The 17,067-nt window shown below is 45.5% G+C and overlaps 1 protein-coding gene and 1 pseudogene across 3 annotated transcripts; one reads left to right on the top strand and one right to left on the bottom strand.

Moving 5' to 3' along the window:
• The first annotated feature begins 211 nt into the window (after nucleotides 1–211).
• LOC308593072 (ly6/PLAUR domain-containing protein 2-like) lies at nucleotides 212–16,736 on the top strand. Of its 2 annotated transcripts, none has more exons than XM_081205301.1 (3): nucleotides 212–417; nucleotides 12,061–12,180; nucleotides 14,703–16,736. In XM_081205301.1, exons 1-3 carry the CDS (start codon nucleotides 369–371, stop codon nucleotides 14,912–14,914), a joined length of 381 nt encoding a protein of 126 aa, XP_081061427.1. In that variant the 5' UTR covers nucleotides 212–368; the 3' UTR covers nucleotides 14,915–16,736. The 2 variants fall into 2 exon arrangements, with proteins under 2 accessions (XP_081061427.1, XP_081061426.1); XM_081205300.1 differs by lacking the exon at nucleotides 212–417 and adding an exon at nucleotides 8,439–8,741.
• LOC308592631 (small nuclear ribonucleoprotein Sm D2 pseudogene) lies at nucleotides 638–1,381 on the bottom strand (annotated as a pseudogene). Its single transcript has one exon. The product of its transcript is annotated as a small nuclear ribonucleoprotein Sm D2 pseudogene (transcript).
• Nucleotides 16,737–17,067: the final 331 nt, after the last annotated feature.

Genomic DNA, 17,067 nt, shown 5'->3' with positions numbered 1-17,067 from the left:
CATATATTCAACACAAAAAAGGCAATTTGTTGTTGACAAAGGACAGCTGGACATATAAAGGGCCCCATTACCTTCAGTAGCTGAGGGCCACATCAAACCCCAATCTGGCCCGGACCATGATACCATTTTAAACTGTCATGGCTTCCCCAAAGAATTCTGGGAGCTGTAGTTTGTTCAGGGTGTTCCGAGTTCTTAGGGGACTTCCATTCCCTTCAAGGAAGCACCATTCTTGGAGTGGTTCTACAATCACAGGGAACTCTGGGAATTGTTCATTTTTTGCCCAGGTGTCTCCACCTTGCTTATTGTATTTAATCACAAGCGAGAGGAGTAAAGCTCCTGTCAATCAGAAGAGGAAAAGAACAACAGGCATGCAAAGCAGAAGAATGAAAAAGGAATTCACCGTTCAGCCAGTTTCAGGTAAGTTGCATGAAACCGCCCAAGTCTTACCATTATCGTATTGTTCTGGGCAATTCAATATGAGAAAAATATCCTGACCGCACACGTCAGTTTGCACTGTTGGTAAAAGAAAATGACAGCAGAGATGCTGTTTCTGTGGGCCTTCTAAAGCTCTCTGCGGGCGAATTTGCCTGTCTGTGGAAAGGTGTGTTCAGAACAGGTTTTTTTTTTATTTTTAGAATTTTAACAAAATGTTTATTACAAAAGAAAAGGTCATCAGGCAACATATATGAACATAACCAGGTGACTGGGGGTTGGAAAATTCATCAGCCAGCTCTATGAATAGCAAGAAGCCTTGCACTTTCCTTCATCGGGGTAGTGAGCAGTCGTAGGACAAAAATACTTGTAAATGATAAGAAGATGCTATTGGCTAAAGCCATCAGCGCACCATAACGGCCTCTTGGTTGTTTACCCAGAAGACAGCTCTTTGCTGGACTAGGCTCTCAAGCACCTACAGCCTGCTGACAGCCTATTATTTGCCAGCGATTAGGGGGTTCCTCAGCACCACAATGGCTGAATCTCCACGCAGGAACATCTTGGAGATGTAGCGGTCCTTGTTGACAGGTTTCGATATCTTCTTGCCTTTCCCACTCTTGGGCACCTCTGTCCACATCTCCTTAACGTTTTCCAACACCATGTTGCAGTGCCTGTCAAAGGCTTTGACCCGGCCAAGCAGCTTCTTGTTGTTTCGACAGTTGATTAGCACCCGAGTATTGTTTTTTACAGACTGGGTGAGAACAGAAAGGGGCCCCGTGTTGAACTCTTCCTCCTCCCTCTTCTGCAGCTCCTCTGGGGTCATCTCACTCTTGGGCTTGTTTAAGAGGCTCAGGGCTGGACCCTTCTCATCTTCCTAGCCGTCAACTCACGCGGCAAACTGCTCCGTCGCGGGTTTGCAAATGTGAGCGCCTTCCCAGGCTTCCACTTCCGGGGCATTTCCAAACTTGCCCGGCCGGCCCTTCGTGTTCAGAACAGTTGACACGGACCGTGTCCTAGATGGTGTCTTGGACTAATATCTGGATTTTCATTGCAAGAAAACAAAGCCCAAATCAAAGAGGTCCTCACACTGGCTTACTAGTAGCACAGGTGAAAAGGATCTATGGGTCTTAGCAGACCACAAACTGAACAGGAGTCAGCAGAGTGATGCAGCAACAAAAAAAAGTGAATGCTATTCTAGCCTGCATCAACAGAAGTACAGTGTCCAGGTCAAGGGAACCCATTGCACTACTCTATTCTGCCTTGGTCAGACCTCACCTGGAGTTTTGTGGACATCACAGTCTAAGAAAAATATTGACAAGCTGGAAGTCATGCAAGGTGTGGGAATGTTCAGGGAGGCAGGAGAGGATATATTTTTAATTAATATCTTCCTAACTTGTACTAGCAAGTGCCTTTTCTTAGAAGAGTTTCACATTCCCCAGCGAATAACTGGTTGCAGGCTTGCGTAAATCTCTAACTATTAGGTTCCTGGTAAGTTCCCTTTTATCCCTCTTAAAAGAATAAACACGCCACAATCTTGTTTAAAGTATATAAAAGAAGTTTACTCACATTCAGTTCACATTTGGATCCCTGAAGGCAGACTTAGTTACAAAGGATATAAATGTGGATCTATCCCATATGGAGATAATCTCAGTGTCCTCTGTTAGAAGCCAACAGAGCATCTCTAGCTAAAAAGCTGCTCCAATGATGGAGGAAGTCAAAGAGAGAGAGAGGGAGCTACATGCCTCGTGCTTTTGTTACCTGGACAGGTAAGGTCACGCCCACCACTAGTCACATGCAAAGGAAGTATATCCCAGCCAGGAGGAAACAGGAAGTTTTCGACTGGCTGGACCAAACATTCCCCCGCAGGTCCACTATAGGAAAACAAGGAATGTTGTACTTGACTGCTACTTATGTATCACATCCCACACAGGGAAGGTGACCAAGATGGTCAAGGGACTGGAAACCAAGCCTGATGAAGAATGGTTGAGGGAATTGGGGATGCTTATGTCACGGCTAAAAATTGGCCACTATTTCTGTAATGCTAAAAGAACTACCGTAAGTCAGCATGAGTCAGCGGCCTACAATGACTCATGCAAACTTTCACCAAATTGTACCTGTATATATGGAGTGGTCAATGTTAGTGTTGGGTGTGGGTTGGTTGGATGGTAGAAAGCTGGTTGTGTTTGGTGTGTGTAAAAGCTGTCGGTCGTGGTTGGAGAAGAAAACTTTTTAAGAATAAAAGCAGCAATACTCTGCAAAAATACACTTTCAAAAAGACTCTTTTGTGCCAACTAAGGTCTGAGGACTAGGCAAAGGAGTAAAAAGGAGGTCAGAACCTTTTCTTTTTCAAACACTGACAGCTTAGCCAGGCGACGTGATAGCCATTTTCAAATCTCTGAAGGGCTGTCACATGGAAGATGGAGCACTTTTCTTCTTCTTCTTCTTCTTCTTCTTCTTCTTCTTCTTCTTCTTCTTCTTCTTCTTCTTCTTCTTCTTCTGTACCAGAGGGTAGGACCTGAACCAACAGATTCAAATCCTAAGAAAGGAGGTTCCAACTCAACATTAGGAAGAACTTTCTGACAGCAAGAGGTCTTCAATGGCAGTGGAACGAACAATCTTGGAAATCTTGGAAGGTGGTGGACTCTCCTTCATTGGAGGTTTTCAAAGAGAGGTTGGATGACCATTTGCCAGGGATGCTTCAGTTATGATTCCTGCATTGCAGGGGGTTGGACTAGATGACCCTTGGGGTCCCTTCCAACTCTGCAATTCTGTGATTCTCTGTGATATTCCACATTGTCTATGAGGTGGCGGGCTTGGTGCTTATGAATGGACTTGTGGATTATTGCGTAAATTTCTCTGGTTATAATGCTAGCCCCAGGTTGTAACGTTCCTCTTAAACTGCATGACCTTCTTTGTTACAGAACTGCTGCAGTTTATTTTATCTGATCCTGTTGTAAACCACTTTGATCTATGCCACTGTATCACAAAAATATAAGTATTTAAGTAAATGAATAATAATAAAAACAAATAAAGAACAATTTCGATAGAAAGAGCAACGAAAACAGCCAAAGTGTATGGCACAAAGCTTTGCATCAAATCTCAATAAATAAACCAGGGATCAATAAATCCCTCTGCAAAATTTGAAGCTCTGTTTGCACTGGGAAGCCACTGATCCACTCTGATCTTTCCGTATCACCTCAGTAAAAATGATTCGTCGTACCCACTAACAGGATTCCAGGAAGCTATCGCTGGGCATGAGATGCAGGAAAGTAGCTTTACACTGCAAGGCGCTATTCCCATACCGTGGGTACACAGGATAAAAGCCTTAGGCTAAATGTTATGAAACCATGATCGCGGTGCAACAAAAAGCTGCCCTCTGGCAGTTGCAGAACAAGAAAGTCAAATCTCTGAAAATTCTCAGTAAAGGCATGGGAGATTTAGGCTGTCTCAGCCAGAGAAGGAAATATTTTTCAACCCCGAAAGAGTAGGGTTGCCAGACCTCCCCTCCAGGGCTGACTTGATGCCTCTAGGTTTGCCTCACCACCCCCAGGTAGCAGCACGAGGGCTTGAATCCCCAGGTAGAAGAGAACACGTTGTATTTCTTTTTAAAAAATAAATAAATAAGAAGATAGTGCCCAAAGCTTTCAAGCTTCAGACTGGTAGGAGCTGGCAGCAAATTATTGCCTGGTGTCAAGAACTGAAGTCTCCATCTTTGCCTGGCTCCCTCCTGGCAAGTGGAGGGTTAAATATCCAGGTGAGCGAGACAGCCTTTAACCATAAAAACAGTTAACAAGAAGATTGTGCATGTAGCTTGCAAGTTTAAGCCTGGCAAGAACCAGCAGCAAATTAGATAGATAGATAGATAGATAGATAGACAGATCTTTATTGAAACTTACTTAACATATATACATAACAACCAAAATTCCCAATGATTCCCTCACATAAAATATAATATCTAAACTAAAACAGTTGCATAACTATACACTTAAATACAAAACACATCACCCACCCTCTACAGCAATTTGACTTCTGTATATTTCTTTCTACCTTTATTCCCTTGCATTCTATAATAAATCGTTTTTGTTAAATTCTGGTTTTTCTTTCTTTTTTTATTTGTTTTGTTATTGCTTACATTTTTTATTCTAAGCCTGTTAACATGTCATTTTTAGAACAATATTTTTACATATAATCTTCGAAATACTTCCACTCCATTCTTAACTTTTGATTTGATAGATATCTTATAATTGAAGTTAATTTCGCCAATTCTATATACTCACTTAATTTACAAATCCACTCTTCCTTTGTTGGTATGGCCTGAGATTTCCATTTAGTAGCAATCACTACCCTGGCAGCTGTTGTTGCATATAAAAAGATTGTTTTTTTCATATGTGGTATGTCTTTGCCCATCAACACTAACAGATAAGCTTCGGGATTTTTATCAAGGGTTTTTAAAGCATTTTCTTAAGTTCCTCATGTATTATTCCCCAAAACTTCTTTATTTCCTTGCAACCCCACCACATATGAATTATCGTTCCAAGAAGAACCAGCAGCAAATTATAGTACAGGCACTCTGAAATCTTCCCTCCTCTGCTCCCCTTTCCCAATTAACCTCCATCGCCTGGGGCATCCCTAGTTCTCAGGTTTCGGCCCTGAAATCTCAGAATCTGGGATGCTCTTGACTTTTCAACCCTAGTAGTGTCCATTCCTTCTTCAAAGGCAGGTAGTGGAATTTCAAATACCTGGGTTGATGGTGTGGCTCCCTGCCCCCCCCATTTCAGTACACATATTTAATCCGATTTGGCTACATGACGACGACTGAAGGCAAATGAGGGCAACTGGAAGTGAGTTGGACCACTGAGGGCTATTTAAAACAAAGTCACTTTTTCACGAGAAACATCAAAAAGGGAAAGCGAGTGCTTGGTGTTTGCTTTTGCAGTGCTGAGGATGCTCACGGAAACCTCTCAAAGAAACCAGTAAGAATTTTAGGCACATAGGAAACTGCTGCAGACTGAGTTAGACCATCAACTAACCCCATGAATATTGTTACAAAATCGGGTGCTATCCCCACACTCTGCAATATCCAAGGGAGTTCCAGGCACTCACCCAGGGTCTGTGTTCTTTTGGAGAACAGAAGATGTGGCAGAGACGTCATAGCTTTAAGAAATATGATTTATTCCCCTATTTACACCTTCAGTTGCACGGAGGGAGTCCAGATCTTACAGCATGGTCATTTCCAGAAGGGCTTGTGCAGTCCTTGGGGTCAAAGGCATATCTCCCAGCCAGCCTTCAGCCAGCCTGCCCAAGATGGACCTTAGTCTCTCTTTCTCCTCCTCCTTCCCAGAACACCTTGCTAAAAACTCTTTTCCTGTCACTTCAAAGAAACACCCCCTCACCTTGGAAACCTCTGTCTCCCAGGCCAAAGGATTCCTCTTGGATGGCCCATCAACCAACAGATTAGCTGGTGGGGCTTCCTGTTTCTGGCGGTGGGAAATGGCTGACTCCCATAATATTGGATCCCAGCCATGCCGGTAATTCAGGGCTGATATGGGGGTAATTAGCCCTGGCAGACTCCCCAGGGTGGGGGAAGACTGTCTCGCAGACCCGCAGATTGTCCGAGATTGTCAGCTTGCATCAAGGTGCAAGCGGCAGGACACTGGGTCCCAGAGCACGACACGGCTGGCACTCTCTGATGTCATTCTCATAGCCGGAAATATCTGTTTGATAAAATGATTGGATTTGGACAATAAACAGACACAGCCTGGACCGAAGAAGACTAAGCAAAAACCTGCAGAACTGTACAGTTCCTGGTGTTTAAGCTCGGATTTCAAAGAGATTCTTATCATGGCGTGTGGATTACGAAGGTGTTTGGTATGTCCTTTTTCTCTTCTTACCATCTACAATTGGTTTTCAATGCCAAGCCTCATTAAGGAACTTTTTTTTTTAAAGAGTACAGATGGACTTTTATTTATAATTAAGCATTCAACTGTGCAGGTTTACTTAGACTTGAAAGAATTGATAAAGATAAAAGAAGAAACAAAGATTGAGCTTGTTAATATGACACAGCACGGAAAAATGAGAATTCCTCACTTTTCGAGAGAAGCAGGGAATATTTGCTGGCTGACTTTGCAATGACTGGAGATAACAATTTGGGACAACATATATCACAGCTGTTTGCAGAAGTTTTTCATTATGAGCGAGAGAGAAGGCTGAATGGATGTCTAGCAGCCCGCTCAAGGGCCCGGAGGGGGGGATTGTGTGGTCTCTGAGAGGCTGATCGATCGCCAAATGACTTATATTGGTGGAATACAGCTCATATTCACTGCATTATTGCAAACAGTATGCTTAACAATTTACAGTAATAACTTAACCTCCCTTTCCAGGGAGGCACAGATTGCAGCTATAACAAAGGCAGCATTTTTTCATCACTGCCAAGCTAAGCAGTTGGCTCCTTACCTCTCTCTCCGTGACCTAGCCACTGTGCTCCACGCGATGGTCACCTCCAGACTGGATTATTGTAACTCGCTCTACATGGGGCTGCCCTTGAGACTGACCCAGAAACTCCAGCGGGTGCAGAATGCCACGGCGAGACTCCTTACGGGGTCCTTGCTGTGGGATCACATTCACCCAGTGCTCTACCAGCTGCACTGGCTCCTGGTGGAGTACAGGGTCAGGTTCAAGGTGCTGTTTTGACATTTAAAGCCCTATACGGCCTAGGACCCTGGTACCTACGGGACCGCCTCTCCTGGTACGTCCCACGGAGGACCTTACGATCTTCAAACAAAAACATCTTGGAGGTCCCAGGCCACAGAGAGGTTAGGCTGGCCTCAACCAGAGCCAGGGCTTTTTTGGCCGTGGCCCCAATCTGGTGGAACGCGCTGTCACAAGAGACTAGGACCGTGCGGGACTTGACATCTTTCCGCAGGGTCTGCAAGACGGAGCTGTTCCACCAGGCCTTTGGCCAGGGCACAGTCTGACCCCCTCCTTTGGCAATCTTCACAGAACTCTAGCCCAATGGTTGCCATCAGTTTGGTTTGATTTGAATTAATTTTATAATGAAATGATTCTAGAATGTTGTATTATTTTATTGTTGTTAGCCGCCCTGAGCCCGGCTTCGGCTGGGGAGGGCGGGATATAAATAAAAATTTATTATTATTATTAACAATGTGGAAGCTACTATGTTATTAAATCTCAAACGAAAAGCTTTGACAACAGCCTGGATTGGAATGGAGTCAGGGAAAGCTGTGCTGGCAAATAGACAGTTGAAAAACTATATATACACAAATAAAGCTGTATTCGACAGACAAAAGGATATATGATTTCTGCCATTACTGAGAATTGCAGAGCCAGGGACGGAGAACTTTAAAGCGTTAAGATCAGAAAGCGGATAATATGAAAACAATGAGAAGAGGCAGGAATGAAGATTTGGAGATATGCTTGAAAGGTCCAGACTGGGGAACCCAGAAAAATTAATAATTACAATTTGGACTATAATTGGTCATTTTTTTAATTTTTAGTTTATTATTTTTAATTGGATTATGATTCGGATATGTTGATTGGCTGTTTTTATTGGAAAATCAATAAAAATCATTTTAAAAAACAAAACAAAGCAGATTAGCTGGTTTGCAGAAGCCAGCCTAGGGATTCCTTGTTTGGCATAGTTCTGCAGGTTGTACATTCATCCATATCCCAGCTAGTCAAAATCCTACCATTTATTAATTTCTAGGGTTTGGGGGGGAAGTCCCCCAATCTATAACTATATCTTCTTTCTCCACAATTGGAGGCAGTGATGCTCCAGTTTTTTTACAAAAGAGAGTTCGTTGCATATTATATCCCCAAATTCCCTTATTTTCTTCTTAAAATTAAGAAAGCAAAATGGGGGGGGGGGATGATCAAAGCATAAAACAAATGTCTGTGTGGATCACCGAAAGGCAAAGAAACCAAGGCGGAGCAGGAATTCAGAGAGAACCCTGGCGAGTTAGGTAGCAAATTCCTAGCAGATGTGGGGCAGAATAAACCAGGCAGGTGTGTTTGCTTTTGGTTTCAGGTAGCTTAATCCTCTCCAGACTGAAAGGGAACTTGTTTTTTTCGGCACAATATTATTTCAGAGAGGAGGGACATGATAGGTTGGGGAAAAAACAACAACAACCCACCGTTGCTGAGAGAGTAAAAGGCAGAGAATCAAACTTCTACCTTTGTCCGGACTGTCGACCGGCAAAACTGGAATGCTGAGATAGTGAGGCATTGCTCAAGAAGCAGGATGAAGGTGTTTCTTACTGCATTGCTGGCTACTCTTTGGTGTGCTGAGTTTGGTAAGGCCCCTTTTATTTACGCAGATCCATTTTTTGATGTTTCAGTTGGCTGAGAGTTAAATTGAGGGATGTTTAGCCCTGGAGAAGAGGAGACCGAGAGGTGTTAGGAAAGCCATCTTCAAATATCTGAAGGGCTGTCCCATGGAAGATGGAGAAAGCTTGTTTTCTCTTGTTCTGGAGGGCAGGACCTGAACCAATGACTTCGAATCGTAGGAAAGGAGACTCAGACTAAACACCAGGAAGAGTTTTCTGAGGGTAAGAGTTGCGGAACGGACTCCCTCACAAGGCAGTGGGCTCTCCTTGGAAGAAGAGTCAGTCCGCATTCCCTTGGAACTTTGTTGTTTAGTGGTTTAGAGTCCCATTAAGTTAAATAGGGTTTGCAGACCGATCCTATACAGTGGTACCTCGGGTTAAGAACTTAATTCGTTCTGAAAACAGAAAAATAAAAATAAAAAATAAAACCATCATTTTCAAATTCTCCACTTTCATTACCTTCTTTCCATGACCTCCTCCTCCTCCCATCTCTTGTATCTTGTTTTCTGTTTTTGTCTTTTTTCTTTAAATATCTTTAAAAAAAAAAAAGAACTTAATTCGTTCTGGAGGTCTGTTCTTAACCTGAAACTGTTCTTAACCTGAAGCACCACTTTAGCTAATGGGGCCTCCTGCTGCTGCCCCAGCGCCACCGCTGCACGATTTCTGTTTTCATCCTGAAGCAAAGTTCTTAACCCGAGGTATTATTTCTGGGTTAGGGGAATGTCAGAAGTGTAGATGTTGGTGCATTTTCTTAAAAATAGGTCAAAAACTTCAATGGCTTTTGATTGTGAGTTTGCAAAAAACAAAAAAAGCTCAACAACTTTGGGCAACAACAACAACAACTTTTGCGTCTGGATATTCACTTTTTGGAATATGGGAACCCTCGGCTAAGAGGAGGAAAGCCTTTTCTGGTTCACCTCTGGCAGCAAAATGTCTTGATCTGGCCCTGCAGATCCCTTAGTGTTTTCATAGAGGCCAGACAATATCTTTCTGCTGCTGCTGCTCTGAACGGAGATTGCATCTACGCTGCTGAGATTGTTTTAGTAGGCAGAGCAGACTATTGGTGATTTTGAACGTGGGACCCTTCTGTATTTGAGGAAGATGCTCTCATTACCACTCAGATACAGCCCTTTCTTTTTATTTTTAATTTTTGCCTCAAATCAGAAACTCTGTGAATCTGGGACTGTCTCCAGAAAATAGGGGCACTAGGAGGGTCTGTAAATGTGAACTGAAATGCAACTTCCCCCTCCTCCTTAGCACTAAGTTGTTTTATGCTGCATTTTGTGTGAGATTTGGGTAGCCTTTTCCTTTGACGTTCTTAGGAGCCTCCGATTCATCCAGTGTGCAAGGCAGCTTACGGAACAATAAAAACCAGCAGAGTAATAAAATGCTGTCCACACAAACCACAAACTAAGCAGCTCTAAGGATCTGATTCAGAGCTTGGCACACAGATTTTCTGCTGGGTGTCAGCTGTTACGTAAATCTGCAAGGAACCATTGGGTTGCACAGGTGCTGTGGACAGAGTTGGCCAGCTGGAAATCCTCACTAAGGTGGCCAAGAAACACCTGATCGCTCCGCAATTACCTTTAGATTCTACGGAATGCTAAAAGAAAGTGTTTTTAACAATATCCAAACCATACCCGGCCCCAGTTAAGCTAAGTTTCATCTGTGTCCACCTTACGGGGTCTTGGTGTTCAGAACAAGGGAGGGATTCATTTGGTCCAATCCAATGCTCCGAAATGTGCTTGTGGACAAGAATGCAACTTGAAGTCAAGTTACGCATTTCTCTGGATTTTGCAGTGCATGTACAGTGCTCAAAAAGCATGCACAAAAAGAGCATCTTACGCAACAGGTGTGCATAAAACGTGCATTTCTTTAGCGAACCATAGCTGTCAACTTACAGATTTGAAAATAAGGGACCAGCAGCCTCAAAAATAAGGAATCAGCAGCCAAAATTAGGGGTTTTCCCAGGACAGGTATGTTCAACTTCTGAGCCCCTCCAAGCCAAAGGCAGAAAGCTCAGCCAGCAGCCAAATGAAGCCTCAAGCGGTGGTTTCCACAGCGCAGCAACCCGGCAAAGGGGATGCAGCAAGGAAAACCACCTGGCCGGCAGGGAGGGAGGGAGGGAGAGGAGCTGCTTCCTTTGAAACCCGGGAAATTTAAGGGACATCATCAATCCGGGACAGCAGCGGGAAACGGCGCTGGGATAAGGGAGTTTCCCGCCAAATAAGGGACAGTTGACAGCTATGTAGCGAACGCTCCCATCAGGCCTGGCCAGCAAGGGATGATGGGAGTTGTAGTCCCACAGATCTGGTAGAGAGCCGCAGGTTCCCCTTTCCTGGCCTGTTGATGATACAGAACTAGATACACCATCACTAACCTGACTGTGTAAGGCAGGTTCGTATGTTCCTATGAAGTTAGGAGTTGAAGTGCTGAAAATGCACATAAATTTGTAAGCTTTGGAGGTTTCTTTCTTTCTTTTTGGTAACACCCCAAAACCCAGCGTTTCTTCTTGTCTTTCATTTTGTCTTTCGGAAAGGGTAACATCCTACGTTGACTGCCATGTCTTCTTTGCCTAATATCCTGAAATGGGCATTCACTTCTGCTCCAATGGGAATTTCCTCCCCTAAGGCTAAACACAGCACAGGTAGAAGTGGAAGTTGGGAGTCTTCCTTGGAAACGTGGCTGGAGAGGGAAGAACTAAATATCTTCTCCTCATGCTCTGTGGTTCTGTGGTCTAAACCACCAAGCCTCTTGGGCTTGCCGATCAGAAGGTTGGCGGTTCGAATCCCTGCGACGGGCTGAGCTCCCGTTGCTCTGTCCCAGTTCCTGCCAACCTAGCAGTTCCAAAGCACGCCAGTGCAAGTAGATAAATAAGTACCGCTTCGGCAGGAAGGTAAATGATGTTTCCATGCGCTCTAGTTTCCGTCACGGCGTCCCATTGCACCAGAAGTATTTTAGTCCTGTTGGCCACATGCCCCGGAAAGCTGTCTGTGGACAAACGCCGGCTCCCTTGGCCTGAAAGCGAGATGAGCGCCGCAACCCCATAGTCGCCTTTGACTGGACTTAACCGTTCAGGGGTCCTTTACCTTGTCTTACCTTGGTTCTCATGCACCCCCTTCCCAAAGGCTTATCTTTAAATAGAAGAAAACCGCACAATTAAAGGGACCTCTAAGCTGGCTCTCAGCTTTTCAAAATTGGAAACAGGTTTGAGCGTTGAGCAAGAAAGTAGACCTGCGGGCAACTCGTGTTAGTAAAGATTTTTCTGTCACCCTTTCCCCTACAGCCCAGGCTTTGCGGTGTTATTCTTGCCCGGAGCCGATAACGGCTGTAAAATGCATGAAGGTGGACAACTGCTTGCAGAATGAGACCATGTGCAAGACTACCATGTACTCGCGTGAAGAAGGTGAGAGACTTGGCTGCGTTCTCCTTCCACTCTCTGAGAGAGCCTGCCTCTGAACACCTGGGCTGGGATCCCCAAACGGGAGAGCGTGGTTGAACTCAAGTCCTGTTTGTGGAGTTCTCATGTTGGCATTTGGCTAAAAACATAAGAAGAGTCTGATGGACCAGGGCAATGGCTCACTCAATCCAGCATCCTTGTTTTCACAGGGGCTGAGGAGTTGCCCGTGAGAAACGTGTAAGCAGGATTCGAACACATAAATAAATATAAATATTTTTTTATTTATACCCCGCCCTTCCCGGTTCAGAAAACCGGGCTCAGGGCGGCTAACAACAAATTTAAAACACTTAATTGATGCAACAAAAAACAATATAAAACATGAATAACAATAAATTCAGAATTAAAAAATCAATTGGGGGGGGGGGAATCCACCCAATAAACATTAGATGATCCCCAGGGCTAGCTGGCTAAATTAGTCCTATTTGGGCCAGCGAGGAGACCAGGGGAGAATTAGCTGTGGGATCCCAGAGCGGGTAATCTTCATAAAAAGGGGAGGGGGGAAGGAAGGGGAATAAAATATCAGGCTAAATTCAAATTGAGGCGGAATAGCTCTGTCTTACAGGACCCACGGAAGGAGGTTAAATCCTAAAGGGCCCTGGTCTCGTGGGACAAAGCATTCCACCAGGTCAGAGCCATCACTGAGAAGGCCCTGGCCCTGGTGGAGGATAATCTGACTTCCTTAGGGCCTGGGACCTCTAAACTATGATTATTCGTGGACCTTAAGGTCCTCTGCAGGGCAGACCAGGAGAGGCGGTCCTGTAAATACGAGGGCCCTGAGCCATACATGAGTAATCTACCTTCCTGCAGTTCCCAGCAAGGGGTATTCAGAATCATTGCTGCCTCCAGCTGTGAAGGCAGGACATTGGCATCATGGTTAGTAGTCATCAACAACCTTCTCCTCCATGATGCAGTTGGCGCTGTGGTCTAAACCACTGAGCCTCTTGGGCTTGCCGATCGGAAGGTTGGTGGTTCGAATCCCTGTGACGGAGTGAGCTCCAGTTGCTCTGCCCCAGCTTCTGCCAACCTAGCAGTTCAAAAGCACACCAGTACAAGTAGATAAATAGGTACCGCTGCGGCGGGAAGGTAAACAGTCTTTCCATGCGCTCTGGTTTCCGTCATCGTGTTCCATTGCGCCAGAAGCAGTTTCGTCACGCTGGCTACATGACCCCGAAAGCTGTCTGTGGACAAACGCCGGCTCCCTTGGCCTGAAAGTGAGATGAGCGCCACAACCCCATAGTCGCCTTTGACTGGACTTAACCGTCCAGGGGTCCCTTACCTTTACCTTAACCTCCATGAATTTGCCGAATCCTTTTTTAAAGTCATCTAGCTTGGTGACCATCACTGCCTCCTGTGGAAATGAGTTCCATAGTTTGTGCTGTGTGCAGAATGACCTTCTCTTATCTGCCCTGAATCTTCCAACATTCAGCTGTGCTGGACTGGGGGGTGGGTGCAGATCTTGGCCAGATCCACCAGTTTTCTTCTTATATAAATGGTCTAGATGTGAAAAACGCTCCGGGGGCTGTGATGTAACAGTCACGTACCTCTCGTTGCTGTTAATAATTATGAAACAAAAAACAGGTTCCAGAAGATTCTAGGTCCACCATGTCTATTGACAGGGAAGGACATCGTGGACCTAGAATTATCTGTCTGGTGCATTTTATCAATAGCTACTAGCCACAAAGGCCTACCTTGACTATTGGAGCCAGTATTACCAGCTGTGAGGAATGAGGGTGGGGGTCTGCGTTGCTGCTGTGCTCAGGTGGGCTTCTCATAAAAGGTAAAAAGGTAAAGGTACCCCTGCCCGTACGGGCCAGTCTTGCCAGACTCTAGGGTTGTGCGCTCATCTCACTCTATAGGCCGGGAGCCAGCGCTGTCCGCAGACACTTCCGGGTCACGTGGCCAGCGTGACAAAGCTGCAACTGGCGAGCCAGCACAGCACATGGAACACCGTTTACCTTCCCGCTGGTAAGCGGTCCCTATGTATCTACTTGCACCCGGAGGTGCTTTCGAACTGCTAGGTTGGCAGGCGCTGGGACCGAACGACGGGAGCGCACCCCGCCGCGGGGATTTGAACCGCCGAGCATGCGATCGGCAAGTCCTAGGCGCTGAGGTTTTACCCACAGCACCACACCCAGCCTCCAAACCACCTCCTCTCTGGTGCACTATCTGAATAAGTGCTTTCTTATCTCTGCAAGAGTTGGGTTAGCTCTCCAGGTCTTTCCCCAGGCAATCCTAGCACTGCAGAGTTGGAAGGGCCCCGATCCCCTGCAATACATGATTTGGAGATTCTGAACCCCGTTGTTCCCTTACCCAATTGGCAGGGTATCCACAGCCTCGACTTCCCAGTTGTGCAAAAATTCACAACTGCACAGGGGAGGCATAGAGGACCGTGTCCCTGCTGCACCGTGGTCGATTTCGAAGAGGGGTGGACGACAGGGACTGATCTGTCTTGCCACTTGCATTTGCAGTGTACCCATTCCAGGGCGATTCAACCGTCACACGGTCTTGTTCTTCGAGGTGCATTCCGTCCGATGTGGATGGGATTGGCTTGACTCGCCCGGTGACCTGCTGCAACACGGATCTCTGCAACCACGATGGGGCAGCCAGCGTGCAGATCAGCTACATCACGGTGGGGACCTCAGCTGCTTCCTTCTTCATCCTCCTCCGGCCTGGACTGTGATTCAGAAGGCAAAGGCAGAAGATCTTGGGGGGTGTGTGTGTGTGTGTGCAAATGACAACAACTCCTTGATCAAGCCCCAGCTTGGCTTCGCTATCTCAGTTTCTCTCTCCTCCTGCAATTGCAGACTCCTCTTCTCATTGGGTGAAGAAAACGGGGGGCGAAAATGCTTTGCGCTGTGAAAAATGCTGGCCAACCTGCTCCTCCTGGCTGAAAAGAGAATCAGAGAGCTGGTGCTTACGTATTTTGGGGGTGCCAGTCAGCCCTTTGCTCAGCTCATTGTCTCTGATTCTGCCTTTCATGGCTCACCCCATGTTTAGAAAACACAGTTCCAAGCAGTTTCCCCCTTGCCCCACTCCTTTCCCAGGGAAAACCTGCTCTTTAGCTCTAAATCAGAACAAACAGCAATTCACGGAAAACCCAAATGGCTGTTGTCTCCGATTGAGGACTAAAGAGCAGTTTTCCCCAGGGAAAGGCAGCGAGACTTTCACATGACTTGTATTTTTATCATATTGTTTTCTAGTGACCGTATTTTTCGCTCCATAAGACGCACCTTTTTCTTCCTAAAAGGTAAGGGGAAATGTCTGTATGTCTTATGGAGTGAATGCGTGGTCGCTGGAGCCGAATTGCCCAGGGGCAAAAAGCAGATCATGCTGTTGTTTTTTGAAAGAGGAAAGTGGGTGTTGAAACAAAGCCGCTGATTGTTTGCCATCGGGGAGAGAGATAAGGGAGGCTAGAGATAAAGGAGGATGCCTGGGAGGGGAGGGAGGTAAAAGCACATGGATCTTCAGGGTTTTTGCATTGGGTCACCCCAAATTCACCATCAGATCACATAGCATGTCCACGGCTACAACCTGCACCAAAAAAAATCACGCATCCACTGTTTCGTGGGGCCGCAATGGTGCAAAAACGTGGTTACAGAGCATGGATCCACATGGATCTTCAGGATTTTTGCATTGGGTCACCCCAAGTTCACCATCAGATCACATGTCTGTGGTCACAGAATGAACCCCAAAAATCATACATCCACTGTTTCACTCTGAATATTTTTTTTCTTGTTTTCCTCCTCTAAAAACTAGGTGCGTCTTATTGTCAGGTTCGTCTTATGGAGTGAAAAATACGGTAATTCCTCCCCGGGTCTGAGAGCTTTTCTCATTGCTCCATGACTGTGCCTTGAGAAAACCCTATCTTGCCTGTTGCACTGAAGCTCCTTTAGCAGCAAAACCTTTCTTTGGATTTCCTGTGCATCCGATAAGATTAAGGTCAGAGTTTCGCAAAGCCCAGCTGCGGAGCATCGAGAAAATCTCCCGGACCTGGGGAAATGAATTGCTACAGAATGCAATAAAAATGCAGGTCAAGCGGAAATGTGGCTGGACACTTAGTCTTAAAGATGTGCCCTTATGCACACCTGATCACGGCTCCCAATAGCCAGGCAGGATTCCGAGAGCAGTCACCAGAACTCATCTTAAAATCCCCTTAAAATCTTCCTTCTCAATGTGAGGCTGTCCGAAACGGATCTGTTGCATGTAGAGACATTGGGGACGGGCTTTGCATGATTCTATTTTTATGCATGAAGTACCCTTCCAGAAACCCTCTCCTCTTTATCAATCATTTATCCTAACTTGTTGCACGATGCTTATGCTGAAATTACACGATGCCCCCGTTTTTGTCGAACGCCTACCGCGATCTGTTTGCAGGCAGTTTATACAACAATGAGCAATCCATCCTGATTTACTTGTGTAGATAGATTATATGTCTCCTTCGGGAGGTAGGGCAGGATGGAAACCGAATAAATAATAAAAAATTCCCATTGATCAGTAAATTATCCCACACTGTTTTGTGCGTGATTTCATCAGTTTCCTAACTACAAAATCTTTTTTTATATGTAAAAGTGGACTGGATAGAATTGTAGAGAATTTAATAGAATTGTAATAGAGGGACCTCTGAAGGCCGTCTAGTCCAACCCCGGCAATCTCAGCTAGAGCATCCAGGACACATGGCCATCCAACCTCTGCTTAGAAACCTCCAAGGAAGGAGAGTCCACAGCCTCCCAAGGGAGACTGTTCCGCTGTCAAACAGCTCTTGCTGTCAGAAAGCTTTTCTGTATGTTTAGTCAGAATCTCCTTTCACTTGAAGCCATGGGTTCGAGTCCTACC

Source organism: Podarcis bocagei (genome assembly GCF_964188305.1).
Source record: "Podarcis bocagei genome assembly, chromosome: 8".
Taxonomy (NCBI): domain Eukaryota; kingdom Metazoa; phylum Chordata; class Lepidosauria; order Squamata; family Lacertidae; genus Podarcis; species Podarcis bocagei.
Note: the sequence above shows the minus strand (reverse complement) of the source record. Positions and strands in the feature narration are given on the sequence as shown.